Source organism: Pyrus communis, chromosome 3 (assembly GCF_963583255.1).
Source record: "Pyrus communis chromosome 3, drPyrComm1.1, whole genome shotgun sequence".
Classification (NCBI taxonomy): Eukaryota; Viridiplantae; Streptophyta; class Magnoliopsida; order Rosales; family Rosaceae; genus Pyrus; species Pyrus communis.
The window spans coordinates 18,642,572-18,660,227 of NC_084805.1; the positions used below are offsets into that span (position 1 = coordinate 18,642,572).

Here is a 17,656-nt window from a genome sequence, read left to right on the forward strand (position 1 = left end):
TGCTCGTGGGTTCCCAAAAACAAAACCGTGAAGGAATGGTAAGCCCAAAGCGGACAATATCGTGCTACGGTAGTTGAGTCGAGCCTGGGAAGTGGTCTCGTCCAGGGCGGGATGTGACAATTTGGTATCAGAGCCTAACCCCTGGTCGCGTGTGTGTCGACGAGGACGTCGGTCCCCTAAGAGGAGTGGATTGTGTGGTCGAGTGTGTGCCGACGAGGACGTCGGGCCCCTAAGGGGGGTGGATTGTGACATCCCACATTGTCCATGGGAGTGATCCTTATATGTATATCCCATCCCTACTTAGCACTAGGCTTTTTGGGAGCTCACTGGCTTCGGGTTCCATAGGAATTCCGAAGTTAAGCGAGAAGGGGGCTAGAGCAATCCCACGATGGGTGACCCACTGGGAAGTTGCTCGTGAGTTCCCAAAAACAAAACCGTAAGGGAATGGTAAGCCCAAAGCGGACAATATCGTGCTACAGTGGTGGAGCGGGCCCAGGAAGTGATTTGCCCCGGTCCAGGATGTGACATACTGATGTGGTACAAATATGTAATCTCCTTAACATTTCCTTTTGAAGAAGGTTATAAAGATATAAAAAAACTAGATACAATAAGACTAGTTAACAGATGACCAACATAGTCAATTTGCAAATCAAATGTGTGTAACAAGAAACAAAAACTAAACAAATTTAGCTAAATTTAATTTTTGGAGAAATTTATCAATATGCAGAAAAAGATATATCATAAGATCATATTGCTGATGACAATAATAGTTAGTTTTCAATTGAAATACGAGTGTCAATTAACATAACAAAATTCCAATAAATTTATATAAATTCAAAGAAAATTATAAATACATAGAGAAAGAAATATCAAATGATCGTAAGTGGTCAATTCACAATCAAAACGTGTGTAACAAAAAAAAAAATCTCAGTTAAATCTATACAAATTTGAAAAAATTCATGATCACGTAAAGAAAAAAAAACATAAGATCTATCCCGAATTACCGTAACAGTTAGTCACAATCGAAACATAAGTATCAATATATAGAACAAAATCTAAGTTAAATTTATGTGAAATTGAGATGAAGAGATGAAAAAGAAATCAATAGGAATATTTCCTTTTTAGTGATTAAAAAAAAAAAAAAATAAATAAAATTCATGTATTTGAATTTTGGCCTGTTTCTTCTTCCCCATCGAAACCTCAATCGAACTCGAAAAAATAAAAATTTGAAGGACGTAATAATAAAAAGCCCAAAATGTACGTCCAATTTCTCTAAAGCCCTCTTCGTTCGTGTTCGTCTTCTTCCCCCATGCGCACAGAGCCCACTATTCGCAGAGGTCGCATACTCCCCAAACTCTTCACCCCCAAATACGCAACGAAAATATCAATCCGAAAACCTAATTCCCAAAACCAGAAATCAATCACTCACAGATTGAGAGTTTTTCAGCCAGTCTAACCATCCATTCCATGGCTGACATTTGGAGAGAGGTGTTTTGTGCTAGGGCAAACTCCGTCCCGTTCCATTTCTGAGCTTTTTTTGTGTTTGTTCAAAACCCTAGGAGAGAGAAATTTCCCAAAATTGAAGTTCTCAGTGGCCTCAACGTCGTGCCCTAGCTCCCAATTTTGCTATCCCGTTCCCAATTTCAGGTATTTTTGCTGCTCTGCTCGTGTTAGGTTTTTGTCACGGAAACCCTAGAATTTTTGAAATTAGGCGTTTGCTTGGGGTTGAATGGAATTAGGGTTTCGCTCGTTAGGGCAATTTGTGAGGAGGTGTCTTTCGTTGTGATTGTGTAATGCATTGTGATTAAATGCTCGAGGGTTACTGTGTAAATTTTGCTATCTGTGCGCTTATTGTTTTGATATGGGAATGAAGGCCAGAATTCGACGTGCACCACATGGGGAATCGAGTATGTACTTTCTTTGAGTTGTACGCTAGTGGCTTTGTAGCTTTAGTGGATGTAAATGGAAGTGCCCTGGGTGAATTCGAAGGAAATCATTGTCTGCAAGCATCTTGCATGCAGTTGTTGCTCAAAATCATAGCATTATTAGTATCGAATCATATATACGTACAGTATATTTTATGCAAGTAATGACTTACCATATTTCGGTCGTTGCTTTTTCATGTTCCTTTTTTTTGGCAGACCACATATTTCCTTTTCTATACTTAGCTGTTTGAACTAGGTTTCACCTGTTCAGTTGTTAGTGCTTGGTTTGAACCTGAAGACTTTCCACTCATGCAATGTGGCTGCTTATATTGCCCTTCAATTTTAGCATCTCGTGGATTTGATTTAAATTGTGAAATGCTCTGCAGAATGAAACTACCATACATTGATATATATAAATTGTGGAAAATCATTTTTTGAAAGATGGGGAATGATGACTGTTTATGATCATCTTGAATTCACATACTTCCTTCCTCTTATTTTTTTTTTTTTATGATTTTAAGTTCTTAAAATGCTTTTAATCCTTATTTCCTCCTACCACTCATTGATTTCCGGAAGGAGAGGAACTATAGTTAGATTTGGTCTAAGAAACCTGCAGTCATATTATGATGTTTCATATATACATTAGCTGATTATCTTACCACTTCCTAAGCTTGTGTGTTGGGCTCCATATGAGTTTGACAATGTGCATATCTTTGTGTTTGTCTGTTTCTATTTTGATTTTGAGCTTTGTGTCCTAGCAAATCATGTTATACCTGTTTCTAGTTTTGTTTAGAAGAACATCATAACTCAAGACTGTTCAGATGCTTTTTAGTCGAATGTGGACATTTTCTCCTGGTTGCTTACGATGCAGCAATCCAAATTTAGTGAACTAAAGTTTATTTTTATTCCTTGTTTATCAGGTTCTCCTCTTTGTTTATAAATAGAAAATTACATAGTAAGTTCTGGATTCTTGTTTGTTTTTATAGACTTTGGATAAGATGGGAGATTAAAGATTGTGGGCATTAAGGTCGGAATGCATGGATGTAGCTCAGGATCTGCTCTCCTAGTAAATGCAGAGGTTGATTCCATGGGTGGAGTGGTTGACAGTGGAGTTGGTATTGGTTTGAAAACCTCTCCACGCCGAGCAGCAATTGAGAAGGCCCAAGCAGAGCTTAGGTTTGCTTTCTCTTCTTCTTTAACTTCTACATTTGGATATTTTCATGTCTGCATGTAGTATACAATGAACTGTTATTTTCTGATAACAGGCAGGAGTATGATGTGAGGGAGGAAAGAAGAAGGGAGCTAGAATTTCTTGAGAAAGTATGGAAATTTAATCTCAAGGTGCTGATTTATTTTTGGCTTCTTCATGTACTGATTATCACAATTTAATGACTTTCAGGGTGGCAATCCTTTGGACTTCAAGATTGGGAATGGAGCTTCTGTTAGTGTCCAGTCTACTTCACTCACTGATCAGCATCCAGAACAGTTTGTAACCAGGTTTTTTTTTTTCTTTGCTTGTTCATAAATGGGTTGTTGATGATTTTTTGTCAAGTGGCTAATTCTCTTCATTTTTCCTTCCTTATGTCGTGGTTGTGGTTTCAGTGAAGCAAAAGGTAGTTTTGCGTTGACTGCATCACCACATGGGGACTCTGTTGAAAGTAGCGGTCGACCAGAGGTTCCTACACTTTGTGAACCCAATAGCGCTGATAATCTCTTACTATTTGATGGCGGCAGTGATGCTCCCGAAGGGGAAATGAATTCTGTGCATCTTAGTAGAAGGAATAACAGAGGTCCATCAGAACAGTTTTCCCAGATGGATGGGACTCAAAACCCCAAGGAATCAGAAGACTCGACTATGTTCCGTCCATATGCTCGAAGGAACAGGTCTAGACCAAATCATGATGGCCCTCGATCAAATTCAGTAGATATACAGGGTCGTGGTGTTCAGGGATCTTCTTTACCTGCCCGTGGGGTGTCAAAGGATCCTAAGAGGCCGATATCTGAAACAAACAACCAAAGGGACCAGAATATACCTTCTGGTGCTAACCTAAAGTATGCGAGTTCAAATGGTGATATTCTTCCCAAGACTGTAACTTCTGATAATCAATTCGATATGGCCTTGGAGGGGGTGCAAACCCCCGACGTAATTACTAGTCCTATGAAAGATGGATCTCAAAACAAATTGGATGTTACACCTCTTAAAAGTTTGAGGGATAGCCAGCATAGTGAACCATCTCAGATTGATGCTCAGGAAACCCCCATTGATGTTGTTTCTGAGAGATCTGATGTTGCAGAAGGGAAACTACTAGCATCATCCGTCCTTGAGTGTCCTCCCTGTGCTGCTACAACAAAGACTGAAAATGAACTTAGTTCGGTGCAGGTCAATGGGTTTAACAATTTAAATAGAGAGAGTAAAAGCGTGCCACATGAAGGTCAAATTAGCAGTGCAGCTCTAAGCACGAAGGGTTTAGATTCAGAGTCTTCTTGCACCCAAACTAGTGTAGGATTAGATGTAAATAATGATAGTGACATGTGTACTACTACAAGGAACGCTGATAATAGAAATATTATCGAATCATCAGGTGTGGATGGGACACAAAATCCAGCTGGTGGCTTAATGGTACAAGAAGATAAGGAAACCAAAGCTGTTGATAGTGGTGCTATTGTTAATGATAATCAGGCTTCTGTTTGTCAAAACAACTCTGGGAATAGGGAAGTCAAAGTTGAGGGAGACATAAGTGAAAGTATATCTGGGTTGCATAATGAAGTTAAGTTCCAATCAAATGTTGAGGGAGAACAACCAAGTGACCCTTTTATGTCAGAAGCTGATAAGGTGGATGTAGCTTTGGATAATAGTTCCAACATCAACAAAGAGAACTTTTGCACTGGCATATCCCAGGGTCCTCAAGATTCATCAATGCATGTGGTTACTGAGACTGCGTTGTCAGGGAGAGATACTGCTGCAGGTTCTGACTGTCTGACTCCTGGAGTTTACTTGAAAGTGATAGACAAGTCACAAGAAGATTCTATTCTGGAAGAGGCTCGAATGATAGAGGTTATTTCCTGTTTCCCTGCAATTTATGATGTCTAATGTTGCAAACTTTGAAGGAGCCTTTTACTTACCTTATCATTTGCAATAATCAGGCTAAGCGTAAGAGGATTGCTGAATTATCAGTTCGTTCTTTACCATCGGAGAATCGCCGAAAGTCTCAGTGGGATTTTGTCCTCGAGGAAATGGCTTGGTTGGCAAATGATTTTGCGCAGGTATGATATGATTACATATTGTGGAAACTAACTAATATTAATGTCTCTAGTTTTTAGTTTCGTAAACATTTTTGTTCATTTATTCTGTGTTTATAGGAACGTCTTTGGAAGCTTACTGCCGCTGCGCAAATATGTCATCGTGCTGCTTTTGCTTCTCGGTTGAAAATTGAATCCCAACATCAACATTGGGAGCTAACAAAAGTGGCTCATGACCTGGCAAAGGCTGTCAACCAATTTTGGGTTTCAGCTGAGACCCTTTTGAAGGGTGATGATTCAAGCTCTTGTCAAAAGGACTGTAACTATAATTTGGTTGAATCAATGAGGATTGGAAGGAACGAAACTTCCAAAGACAAGAATGGGGAACCTAATATGGTATTGGTCATTTTTCTGGACCTTTCTTTCAATGGTTTTTACTTTTGGTCAATTTAGTGATGGTAATCACATGCTATGTATGTGCTTTGTTTCCCTTTACTTTTAGCATCTGATAACTGTTTAATTATTGGTCCATGTCTGATAGTCAATTTTGTTGTGATAGACACCTTTGGTGGTCACTTTTTCCTTTTGAACTTTTAGATTACTTTATAAGCTAATTATTAGTTGAAGAGAGAGAGTTTATGCCATTAGAAAATACACTGTCACCTTAAGCATGGGTCAGATTAATTATTTCCCATGCTCAAGGTGATTTTGAACTTACAGAACTAGAGAGGCTTGTCGGAGTTCTTGATGCATACAATTCTCTTCTTTATGCATAATGCCCTTAAATAAATGATTGGAGTTATGCAAAGCTTATAGTTTCAAAGAGGGTTGCAAATTGCTTTAGAATTCTCTAGGAATGAGTAATCACATGGATGTTTGAATTTGAGTAATGTAATATTCTTTTGCCTATTTTAGGCGGGAATGAATTCTCTAAATTTTGAGATGCACCTTCTGGTTCTTTGCTTAAAGTTGATTTCATTTGCTGAAAAACTTGTTTCATGTGTTCGTTTTTTGTATCCATTGATATTGTTCTTATAGCCAGAGGATGCAATAACTTTTGTCTAACAATGTATGTGCTATATGTTCTAAATAATGGTCATGGGCAGGAGCCAATCAAAGATTTGGAGCCACAGCATCCCCAAAAAGATCTTTCACTTTCAGTGCAGGGATATGCAGTGAGATTTTTGAAGTATAACAACTCTCTGCGTCCTGGCCTTCAAGCACAAGCACCTCCTACTCCTGAGAGAATTTCTGATTTAGGCATTACAGAAATGTCGTGGGAGGATCATCTTACAGAGGTATGGTCAAGTTCTTGATGATTATTTTTGTTGGCGAAGTTATCTATAATGACATTGGCCCTACCCAACCTCTCTCTCTCTCTCTATTATCTATCTATCTCACATATACACCCACTCACACGAAGGTAATTGTTAACTATTATAACATAGAAATTATTAGGTGACCGCCCTTCAGAATCCCTTGTGTTGTATCTTTAAGGGTTAACTCTCGCCTGCCTTTTAATATATTTTTATATAAATATGTTGTATAAAATTTATACATTTGCAACCACAGGGACTTATATCTCGAACATGGTAGAGGCAAGCTAACTACCCAATTCACCAGGGCAACCTGAATTCTATACGTGGCTTTTTATTGTTTGTTTCTTAAAAACTGAGTTTTTGTTTTTGCAGGAAAACCTCTTTTATGCAGTTCCCTCTGGTGCAATGGAAACCTATAGAAAATCAATTGAATCTCATTTGGTTCAGTTTGAGGTAAATGCACCACACACCAGTGTTAATGATTAGGTGCTTCCTGTTTCTGGTTTCTCCAAGGATTCATCACATTTTAAAAGGAGAATAGGGGGAATCAAATTCCAATGTGAATTGGTTACTCGTGTATATATTGGTTATCACAGGAAGGAATTTTTTTGTTTATATTATGCCTCTTACATAATTGATTTGGTAACTCTTTGAATTCAATTTGGTTTATTCTTGCTGATTGAGCAACCTGCCAAATTTCAGAGAACTGTCAGTAGCATGCAAGAGGAGGTTGAGACATCTATGTATGATGCAGGAGCGGGTACAAACTCAAGACTGTTTTTGTATAACTAAATTGAGTTCATGTTTTTTTAATTTGTGCTTACTAAGTCGTTATATTCAATCTCAGAGTTTGGTTTTCAAGAGACTGCATATGATGAGGATGAAGGAGAAACAAGCACCTATTATTTGCCTGGAGCATTTGAAGGTAGCAGGTCATTAAAATCTAACCAGAAGAAACGAAGGAACTTGAAGTTACATGCTTCTAGGTCATATGAAGGAGCTGATCTGCCTTACGGGAACTGCACGACTGCAACTCAGGAGTCCATGTCGATGGGGAAAAGGCCTGCTAGTCTCAATGTTGGTTCAATTCCAACAAAACGCATGCGCACTGCTTCCAGGCAGAGGGTCGTTAGTCCATTTGGTGCTGGGCCTGCTGGGAATGTTCAGGCCCCGAATAAGACAGATGCTTCAAGTGGTGATACTAATTCTTTTCAGGATGATCAGAGTACTTTACATGGCGGATCTCAGTTCCAGAAAAGTATGGAGGTTGAGTCTCTTGGGGACTTTGAAAAGCAGTTACCATATGACTATGCAGAAACATCAATGAAGCCTAAAAAGAAGAAGGCCAAACATCTGGTACATGAAGTACTCATATTTCAACTGGACCGACTTATCCATGGAATAATATGGAAGGTTCTTTAGTTCTTTTACCTTAATCACTGGCTAAGCTTATTGTATTCTTTATGGTTGCAGGGTTCTACCTATGATCCAGGATGGCAACTGGAATCTGCTATCCTGAACGAACAGGTAATTAGTAACATTGTTAGATATGATCTGGGTCTGCCATGCTTAATAATTTTCTCTTTTTTATTTTTAATTTTTTCCACTTGTACATTATTCTTTTAGATTGTGTTTTATATTTCTATGCAATTTCTTATTTTGCAAGCTTGATTTTCAATTCATGTAGTTTAAATTTCATTCTCCCTCAAATTAAGTGTTGCATTGAGTCCTGTGAACTATATTCTGAAGTGGTAATCAAATAACTGATGGTGTCTTGAATTAGCAGAGGGATCATTCCAAAAAGGGATTGGAGGGTCATCATTTTGATTCCAATGGAACAATTGGTACCTGTCTTCACTTGGATATTTGTTTTAGCCTTTGATTTGAAATGCTATGGAACTCTCATTTATGTATTCAACTGTGTACTCTGCAGGTTTATATGGGCAACATACGGCCAAGAAGCCAAAGATATTAAAGCAATCTCTAGATAATACTTATGACAGTATTACTCCAATGCCTGGGTCCAATCCTTCTCCAGTGGCATCTCAAATGAGTAATATGTCCAATACCAGTAAATTTATTAAGTTGATTGGTGGTCGAGATAGGGGACGGAAAACTAAATCACTAAAGGTAACTCTTTGTTGATATCCTGTTTGACGGAAAAAAAAAAAAAACACCTTTTACTTACGTCTTATACTGTGAATGTGAATGTAAACTTTTTGCAGATGTCTGCTGGGCAGCCAGGTTCTGGAGGTCCATGGTCCCTTTTTGAAGATCAGGTTAATATGTCATTATTAATTTTATCAAATTGTTCTCTCTTCAGATGTTGTAGACTTGCCAATAACTGAACAAGATTTACTGTTTTTGTTACCTTAGGCACTTGTTGTTCTTGTACATGATATGGGCCCAAATTGGGAACTCATAAGTGATGCAATCAACAGCACACTGCACTTGAAGGTTAGTGTTATTGCTGGTGCACCTTATGCTTATTGTCTATTGTGAGGATGATCTATGTGCATTTGAAATGTTGGTTTTCATAGTCTATGTCTTGGGTGTTGCTCTTATGACTTTGTACCATGCAGTGTATTTTTCGCAAGCCTAAAGAGTGCAAGGAGCGTCACAAAATATTAATGGATATGAATTCTGGTGATGGGGCTGATAGTGCTGAAGATTCGGGTTCTTCTCAGCCTTATCCATCTACAATACCGGGCATTCCGAAGGCAAGAGTGTGTCCTTAAAAGTGCTCCTTTTAAACTATTAAGTTGACCTCACATTGTTTCATCTTCAGCATGAAAAACGTACATCTATCAGTGTATTTCGACTTACTTTTGTTGGTCGGTGTTTCTGTATTTCATGCAGGGCAGTGCCAGGCAATTATTTCAACGCTTGCAGGAGCCCATGGAAGAGGATGTTCTCAAGTCTCATTTTGAGAAAATAATTAAGATTGGTCAGAAGCATCATTATCGGAGGTGTCAGGTTAGTGAAAATAAGCATAGAGTTGCTGAGCACAGTGCAGATCTTGCAGTGGCCCAATTTTGATTGATATTGTTGTCAATGTTTCTGCAGCTAGACCATCCTTATGATCACAAATATTAGACCTTCCTACTTACGAAAAATCATTTTACAGTGATTAATGCTCGACCTTACGGTTATTACATGCTACACTTGAGATGCCAATCCTTTTAGTTCTGTGATCTGACTGGTTGTTTTTTAATATTGTCATCCAGTAAAACTGACGATTTTGATTCATAGGATTTTAAAGGTTTTCGTAAATTGTAATATTCAGCTATACCTTAACACCTTAAACCCAAAACATTGAGTGTTGTCAATTTTGTGTTAGTGATCCTAGTTGGAATTAAATGGATTGTCGACCTCACTCCAAATACATGTGAGATAAAGGTAGTTCAGTTCATCTGAAATAAATTATTGCTTAGATGCTCACGAGAATGGACGATACATGGTGGTTGGGATCTGGAAGCAATTTAATTACCCTGTCTTTCTCTTATATTTCAGTTCAACTGAAATAAATATTGTTTATAGTAATTTCATTTTAATTTTACCCCACTATCTCCCACTTCCTACTTTTTATCTTTATTATTTACTACAATAAGTTAATAACTCTCAAACTCCAATAAAAATTTAATAAAAAACAAATCCTCCCATGCATTGCATGTGTGGAAGTTAATAGTGTATATTACTGGAACTCCTTCCTGAATCCTGACAATAACTTGCGATTGTGTATTTTTGAAGAATGATAACCAGGATCTGAAACAAGTAACGACTGTCCACAATTCTCATGTTATGGCCCTTTCCCAAGTCTGTCCAAATAACTTGAATGGAGGTGTTCTAACGTAAGTTCTTGTTCTTGCATGTCAACAATAGTCTGCTATTCCATGTTAATCATCTATCCATCTTTGTTAGTATGTTATCATATCCTTTTTGCATTTCCGTGTTCGTGTACTTCTTTTCCTTCTATGATTCTGCGTAATATAAGTATTTGAATTTGTGTGAAGTCCCCTGGATTTGTGTGATACCACTTCATCAAGCTCAGATGTCCTTGGGTACCAGGGGTCTCATTCTAGTGGTTTAGCAATGTCAAATCAGGGTGGGATGCCGTCACTACTTCCTTCGGGGGCAAATGTCTCAATACAGGGATCTTCTGGTATGGTTCTTGGAAGCAACTTGCCATCCCCGTCTGGTCCACTCAGTGCCAATGTCAGGTAGTGTGTTTCTATTGGTTGAGATGTTATTGTCTCTTTGGTGTACACTATCTTTGTAAAATTCTTCAGGCATGCTTTTGATTTATTTGTCAATCCTATGTATCTCATTATTCATGGTACAGAGATGGTAGATACAGTAGTCCAAGAACATCTTCATTGCCTGTCGACGAGCAGCAAAGAATGCAGCACTACAATCAAATGTTGTCAGGTAGAAACATTCAGCAGTCTGGCTTGTCTGTGCCTGGAGCTCTTCCAGGAACTGATCGTGGAGTTCGTATAGTTCCTGGTGGAAATGGTATGGGCATGATGTGTGGGATGAGCAGAGGCATGCCAACGTCAAGGCCAGGGTTTCAGGGGATGACTTCACCATCTATGCTAAATTCTGGGAGTATGCTTTCATCCAGTATGGTGGGGATACCAAGCCCTGTAAATATGCACTCTGGAGCTGGTTCTGGTCAGGGAAACTTGATGATAAGACCCCGTGATGCTTTGCATATGATGCGGGTGAGTTGTTGACGCACCTACATTGTTTTAGAGTTTAGACACAGGTTTAATTCTCTGCTGGTAGCTTTTGGAATGTTGCTATGTGCGATTCCTAATTTAAATTCCAAAGATAATATCAAATGGTTCATAGCATATGATTCCTTCGTCCTCAAGGATTTATTTTTTTGCAGGTTGGGGTCAAATGTGCCCAACTTGCAAGTTGCAACAGTGTTTGTTAACCGCATTCATTTTTTAAGTTTGATTATTTTTCTCAGTTTCTTCTGCCACTCTGGGAGTGCTAACGAAAGGCTAAAGTTGAATGTGCCTAGTTGCATAGTGTCAACCATCTTCATTAGTTTTATCTTATTGTTTTATTACTCTTTTTCTTCCACTACTTTGGGGGTGGAAAGAGGGGGAAGGGGGAGGTATGTCCTTGGGGTATTCAATGTTGGTTACTTTTGAATGTCCTTGGGGTATTTACTGTTGGTTACTTTCGATCTGTTGGTTTCCTCCATCATGTCAGGCTTTTCTTTTGTATCAAAATGCGTCATGAAGTTTGAAATTGTGGCATGTGTATATTTAATTCTTTAGGTTTTTAGTTTCCTGGATCAAAAGTTAAAGCCTCAGTCCTCACTTCACCCTCATTAAGCTTCTATTGGCAGGGCTGGAGATGAACTTCTTTTCACACTAAATTTGATTATCTAGTGTTACACTTAGAACAATCACTTGTCATTTCACTGCTTTTCTAGGTTGCCGTTCTTGGTAGACACATTTGATGAGAAGATTTGATTATTTCCTTTCCTTTCTCAATAGTCACTGTTTTTTTGCTTGTAATTGTCCCAATCCACCAAGGTTTTCTGTTTACTTGACTATTGAGGTTTTTTTGTCATAGCCTGGCCATAATCCGGAGCATCAAAGGCAACTTATGGTTCCAGAACTTCAAATGCAGGTCACGCAAGGGAATGGCCAAGGTGTTGCTCCATTCAATGTGCTGAGTTCTGGTTTTCCTAATCAGACAACTCTGCCATCTTCTCAAACATATCCAGGCCATACTCACCAGCAGCATCAGATATCCCCGCAACAGTCCCATGCACTCAGCAACCCTCATAACCCTCATCTTCAAGGCCCGAATCATGCTACGGGGCCGCAGCAGCAAGCCCATGCCAACCGTGTTGTGAAAGATAGGCAGTCGCAACAGCGGTATTTGCAGCAACAGCAACAGTTTTCTGCATCTAATTCTTTGGTGCCACACATCCAGACGCAGGCTCAACTTCCCATGTCATCAACTTTGCAAAATAGTTCCCAACTTCAGTTGCAAAATTCACCTCACCTGGTACCTATGTCCCCTATGACACCATCCTCCCCAAGGACTCCCGTGTCATCCCAGCACCAGCAGAAACATCATCTGCCATCCCACGGCCTTAGCCGGAATCCTGGTGCTAGTGGGATGGCCAATCAGATGGGGAAGCAACGACAAAGACAACCACAGCAGCACCATCTTCAACAATCTAATAGGCACCACCCTCAACAGCGGCAACTTACGCAGTCTCAGCAGCAGGCTAAACTTTCAAAGGGAATGGGAAGAGGCAATTCAATGGTGCATCAGAACCTCTCCATTGATCCTGCAAACCTCTCTATTGATCCTTCTCAACTTAATGGGCTTATGCCTCCAGGAAGCCAAGCTCTTGAGAAAGGAGAACAAATCATGCAGTTGATGCAAGGTCAAGGTGCATATTCTGGGTCTGGCCTTAACCCAGTAACATCAAAACCATTGGTCCCCCAATCAGCAAACCATTCTCAGTTGCAGCAAAAGTTACTTTCTAGTGCACCGACCCCTTCATCAAACCAACTCCAGCAAATGCCTTCTCATTCTGATAATATCACTCAAGGCCAGGTTCCACCAGTTTCTTCTAGTCATATGGTATCTGCTTCACATCAAACTGTCTCTCCATCAGGTATGGCTTCCAACCACCAGCAAGTGCAGCCGCAGTCACAGCCACAGCCACAGCCACAGCAACAACAAAAGCAAGCTAATCAAACTCAGCCTTATGTTCAGAGAGTTGTGCAGCACAATCGCCAAGTGAACTCAGAGATTCCAAATAAGTCTCAAAATGGTGCAACTCAAGCTGATGAGCAGCCTGTAAATGGTGATTCGCAGGTGGGTGTGAGCATGGTGATTCCTCAGTCCTGTACTGATTCATCTAGTGTAGTGCCATCATCAGAAGCAGTTTATGATGCTAACATGCCGAATTCAACCGCTCTAGTGGGTCCTGTTGGGAGCCATGCACAAACTAATACTTCTGGGAATGTGCCTGGGCCACCTATTAGTCAAGGGTTAGGCCCAAGAAAGTTATCTGGTAACTTGCTCTCTCATGGACATAATGTTGGAGCACAGTGGCAGCAGCAGCAGCTACTGCAGCGGTCTCCTTCACTGCCATCCCCATCCCAACAACAGTACCAGCAACAAGAACAACAGCAGCAGCAGGAACAAGAGCCACCCCATCATCAACTGACTCTGCAACAGCAGTCTCATCAGCAAATGCAGCATCTGCAAGCAGGGCAAGGAAGTTTGTATATGATGTCTGGTAATTCAACACCAGAATGAATGATTCGAAGGAATTGAGCAGCTGCAGCAACCGTTCCTGCCTGGTTGGGTCCGCATGCCCTTGGTACAGCGATGTACAGGTAGTTGCTATTCTTTAATTCCACAAGATGGATATAACGTGATATGGCTTTGCATAAACTTGAATGTTTCATCAACATCATCAGAAAGCTATTCTTCAGCTTATTAGTTCTCAAATACTCCCAAACCTTTTCTGTTTGAAGTGAATTATACTGATGAAGCATGCATTACTTCTACTCTCTTAAAAACAAAATTGCGTTGCTTTTCCCTTTTTGTTGTCTTATTGTCTTTCTCAGTAGTAGGATCTATCTTCCACTTCACCATTGCTGAGTATTGCTTTGGTGCTTGACTGCTAGTTCATATTTTATTTTTTGCGCAAATACCGTCTGAGTTGTCTAATTTTTTATTTTTCATTTTTGTGAGTCAAAGGAGCTATTTCAATCATAAAACGTATCTGATTTGAGTTTGGGGTTTAATGCCAGATGAAGCTGATTATTCGACAAGGGCATATTGACAGGAAGAGGGTTGGTCATCATATTTGCAGGTTTTGTGAAAAATGTAGCTGGACCAGCGAAGTGACGTTGCAAGGCATAAGGCATTTTGCTTTTGTTTATGGAAACCATGTAAATTACCACTGGGCTAGAGTTCTGGGAAGATAGAGACCGATATAGAGGTACGTGTACAGGGGTTTTTATCTTTCCATTTCTAGTACCTGTCGTTTTTCTTCCAATTTTTTCTTTATTTTTCTTGGTCTCCCAGCATATTTGTCGAGGGACCTTATTTATTTTTGGCCCGGTAGATTAGTGCATGCATTATTACCCTTTTTCAGATCGAAGGGTGTTGCAATCATTTTTATGGGCAAAAAAGCTTTTTGCAAATCTTGTGAATATTAGAGATGTCTGGGGTAATACGTCGGCCAGTGGGATTAGAACAATCAACATCTGTCAATGCCATGTCTGCCCCTCGAACTATTGTAACTTGTAACGGTCCGCAGTTTTATAATGCAAAGAGTCCTGATAGCTGTTCATCCACATCTGGTGTTTGTTAAAGCCAACAGCATCTGCAATGCATAATATTTTCTGCTTTGAACTTTGTGTTGGGAGCTCCAGGCTAAGAAAGAAAAAGAATATTAATGTTGGGGGGAAGTCGGGTGCCGTTGTATCCTCGTGTATGATCTGCGGTTACAAATTTGCACTCTTGTTTCCTGTCCTTAATTTTGATAATCTCTGGAATGTGTAACTTGTATCATTAGATTCTTTATCTTGGAGATTAGCCTTTGATAGTTCCTTTTGTATATATCTTGGAGAGGATACTCGTAAGTAGATACATTACATTTGTTCCTTTATTTTTGGTGTCGTTGGACGGTGGCACGACGCATGGAAGAGTTTAAGATGTGAGACGCTCCCCATTCCCGGCCCGGGCAGGGGTGGCGCGGGGAGTGGAAGTGCCTCACCAACAAATTCAGACAGGACTGTTATGTCATTTGGTATGATTTAGAGATCGTCTTCTTTCATCGAAATCTTGTGTTGTGAAGGATCAAAACCACACTTCTTTAATTTTTGGAGATTGTGGTCGTAGTGAAAAACAAAGAATGTGAAAGGAAAACGTTGGTTAACGGACATTGCACCAGTCATCGGTCAGAATTCAATCCCGATGCGTTCAAATCTCAGTTAGTATTCAATCCAATGGGAGCCCAGGGTGTGCAGAGGAAATGTTGAGGGGCAGAAGTAACCGCCGTTCGGGTGCCTGCCCCAAAGGGACGGCAGGTCCATGCATTCGGAAAATTGTGAAGGATTGCTACCGGAAGTTAAGAGCAGGCTGACATATGATGGCAGAGCCATAAAGAGTTTCTCGGTGCAAGTTTAAACAATCTTCATCCGTTAACCAATGCGTTGAAGATGAGGAAGTACAAATCAATTACTTCACCCTAACATTAAGTTTTTCAAGAGGACCCCACGCTGATTAAAAAAAAAAAAAACTACTCAATGCAGCAGAAAGGACGTACTAAGTTTTTTCCTGAACAACTTGTATGACACTAATTCACTGTATCTTAGCTAATAACACAAGGACGTGTGAAAAAAGTTAAAACGTCCTTGCATTATTAGCACATGACGCCACATGTGGCGGTAAACCTGTGCCATGCACTGTCTTCTCCCTCAAACACCAAAATGACACAGATTTTGTTTTTGCAACCAACGTAGCACCTAAACAACGGAAAGATGATGTGCTTCGCCTCTATACACAAGTTCGAATCCTCCTCTTCGTAATTCAAGTCAGAGGATCTATTACAGAGAATAAATAACAAATTCTATACTTTGATGACATTCATCCATCATATTAATATCCTGGTGCACTTAAACCCTAAGCACAGAATTATTAGCAAACATTATCCATAATCCAAAAGCATCATGCACATGTTAAGCTTAGCAGAGAACACGAATCTGTTCATCCCAAAAAAAGAAAAGGAAAACTAACATGACAACATCAACTAAAAGATTACAATTGCAGAGAGAGAGAGAGAGAGAGAGAGACTGAATCCTTGACAAATTAAACTTAGAACTCTATGACACTACGCATAAATTCTGGGCTTCAACTGTCATCTATACAAATCCAATTCAACAACGAACACAAGAACCATAACATTATACTCGAATCGAAAATCTACCTTGGAAACGAATTAGGTTGATGAAATTCATGATCAGCTGCTGCCGAAAGCTGTGTTAATGGAGTCAACAATCTTCTGCTGTGACTGCAGGATCATGCTCATCCTCTTCTTCTCCATCTCCACTCTACACCTCTCCGTTTCCTTCATCATCTCCATCCTCGTGTTCTCAACCCCGATCAACTGCTGGGCGAATGACCTCATCTCGTCTGCTAATTCCACCACCATCTCCCTCCCCTTTTGCTGCGCCGGCTCCACCACGTCTCCGTCGTCCACCGCCTCTCTCCCCCTCTTTAACGCCGCCGGTCCCTGCAAAAACGGGTCTTTTCCGGAAAATCTGTTCACAAACGTCGGCCTCCGCAGGATGTAGTCAATGCTCCGGACCCTGTTGGAGTTCTCCTCATCGTCTTCGTCATCGCCACCGCCGTGATAATCACGCTCTTCTTCCTCTTGCTGATGTGGCATCTCCCCCATTGGCATGGCCGAGATGGGCATGGGCCCGCGCTCCATCTGCTCCATGAGCTCGAAGAAGGGCCAACCGGACTTGGTCCGCTGGCCTAGGCGCTTCTTAACGCCGCGGTGTCGCTGCCGGAGCTTCTCCATCTTGTGGCGGCACTGCGTGGAGGATTTCGACGGCTCGCCGTACTCGTAGCCGCACCGAGCCGCCACGGTCACCGCCACCTCCTCCCACTGGCTCGACTTCAGCTGTCCCCTCCTCAGCGCGTACCACTTCTCCTGGTAGGCCCGGATCAGCTGCACCGTCTCCTCGTGGGTCCACGGCAGAGGCTGGGGCTTCTTGGCGGAGGGTGTGGGCGAGGCGGAGACTGAGGCCGTGGGGGAGGGCGGGGGTGGGGTGGACATTTCTGTGGGGGTGGTTAGGGCTAGAGATTTGGAATTTTGGGATTAGGGTTTGGGGGGAATTGGGGGTTTTTTGTTTGAGAGTTGTGGAGGTTGGTGGTGGCGGTGGCGGTGGTGGTGATGGTTGGGCCGTTGGGGGGACTTGTTGGGGTTGATTTGTGGGTGGGGCCCAGTAGTGGGTTGGAGGAGTTTAGAGTTGAAGTCAATGGATCCGAACCCGGTTTTGGAGTTTAAAAGAGTTGGAACTTGGAAGAAGCAGCAAACTAGTTGGGCTTTTGTTTCCCTGTTTTTAACGTTTTCACTGTTTGTACGGTTTTATCCCCGGC

At 40.9% G+C, this 17,656-nt stretch overlaps 2 protein-coding genes across 9 annotated transcripts; one reads left to right on the top strand and one right to left on the bottom strand.

Moving 5' to 3' along the window:
- Nucleotides 1–1,211: 1,211 nt before the first annotated feature.
- On the top strand, nt 1,212–14,853 carry LOC137729802 (chromatin modification-related protein EAF1 B-like). Of its 8 annotated transcripts, XM_068468831.1 has the most exons (24): nt 1,212–1,647; nt 2,912–3,101; nt 3,191–3,245; nt 3,325–3,422; nt 3,528–4,980; nt 5,070–5,189; nt 5,286–5,561; nt 6,272–6,463; nt 6,857–6,937; nt 7,187–7,244; nt 7,332–7,840; nt 7,958–8,011; nt 8,268–8,328; nt 8,418–8,614; nt 8,710–8,763; nt 8,861–8,941; nt 9,067–9,204; nt 9,344–9,460; nt 10,235–10,335; nt 10,498–10,704; nt 10,827–11,208; nt 12,080–13,872; nt 14,293–14,483; nt 14,640–14,853. In XM_068468831.1, the coding sequence occupies exons 2-22, from the start codon at nt 2,959–2,961 to the stop codon at nt 13,790–13,792; spliced, it is 6,090 nt and encodes a 2,029-aa protein (XP_068324932.1). In that variant the 5' UTR covers nt 1,212–1,647; nt 2,912–2,958; the 3' UTR covers nt 13,793–13,872; nt 14,293–14,483; nt 14,640–14,853. The 8 variants fall into 8 exon arrangements, with proteins under 8 accessions (XP_068324932.1, XP_068324931.1, XP_068324933.1 ...); XM_068468830.1 differs by having other exon boundaries at nt 14,293–14,853; XM_068468832.1 differs by having other exon boundaries at nt 14,355–14,853.
- A 118-nt stretch (nt 14,854–14,971) lies between these two features.
- On the bottom strand, nt 14,972–17,578 carry LOC137729804 (trihelix transcription factor ENAP1-like). The gene has a single exon (XM_068468838.1). It carries the CDS (start codon nt 17,331–17,333, stop codon nt 16,509–16,511), a length of 825 nt encoding a protein of 274 aa, XP_068324939.1. The 5' UTR covers nt 17,334–17,578; the 3' UTR covers nt 14,972–16,508.
- Between the last annotated feature and the right edge of the window lie 78 nt (nt 17,579–17,656).

Excerpts from the sequence above, each read along its gene's own strand:
- LOC137729804 (XM_068468838.1), bottom strand. The coding sequence starts at position 17,333 with ATGTCCACCCCACCCCCGCCCTCCCCCACGGCCTCAGTCTCCGCCTCG.
- LOC137729802 (XM_068468830.1), top strand. The coding sequence starts at position 2,959 with ATGCATGGATGTAGCTCAGGATCTGCTCTCCTAGTAAATGCAGAGGTT. Across the intron at positions 7,841-7,957 it reads AGAAGAAGGCCAAACATCTG|GGTTCTACCTATGATCCAGG; the intron begins GTACATGAAGTA and ends TTATGGTTGCAG. Across the intron at positions 8,012-8,267 it reads CTGCTATCCTGAACGAACAG|CAGAGGGATCATTCCAAAAA; the intron begins GTAATTAGTAAC and ends GTCTTGAATTAG.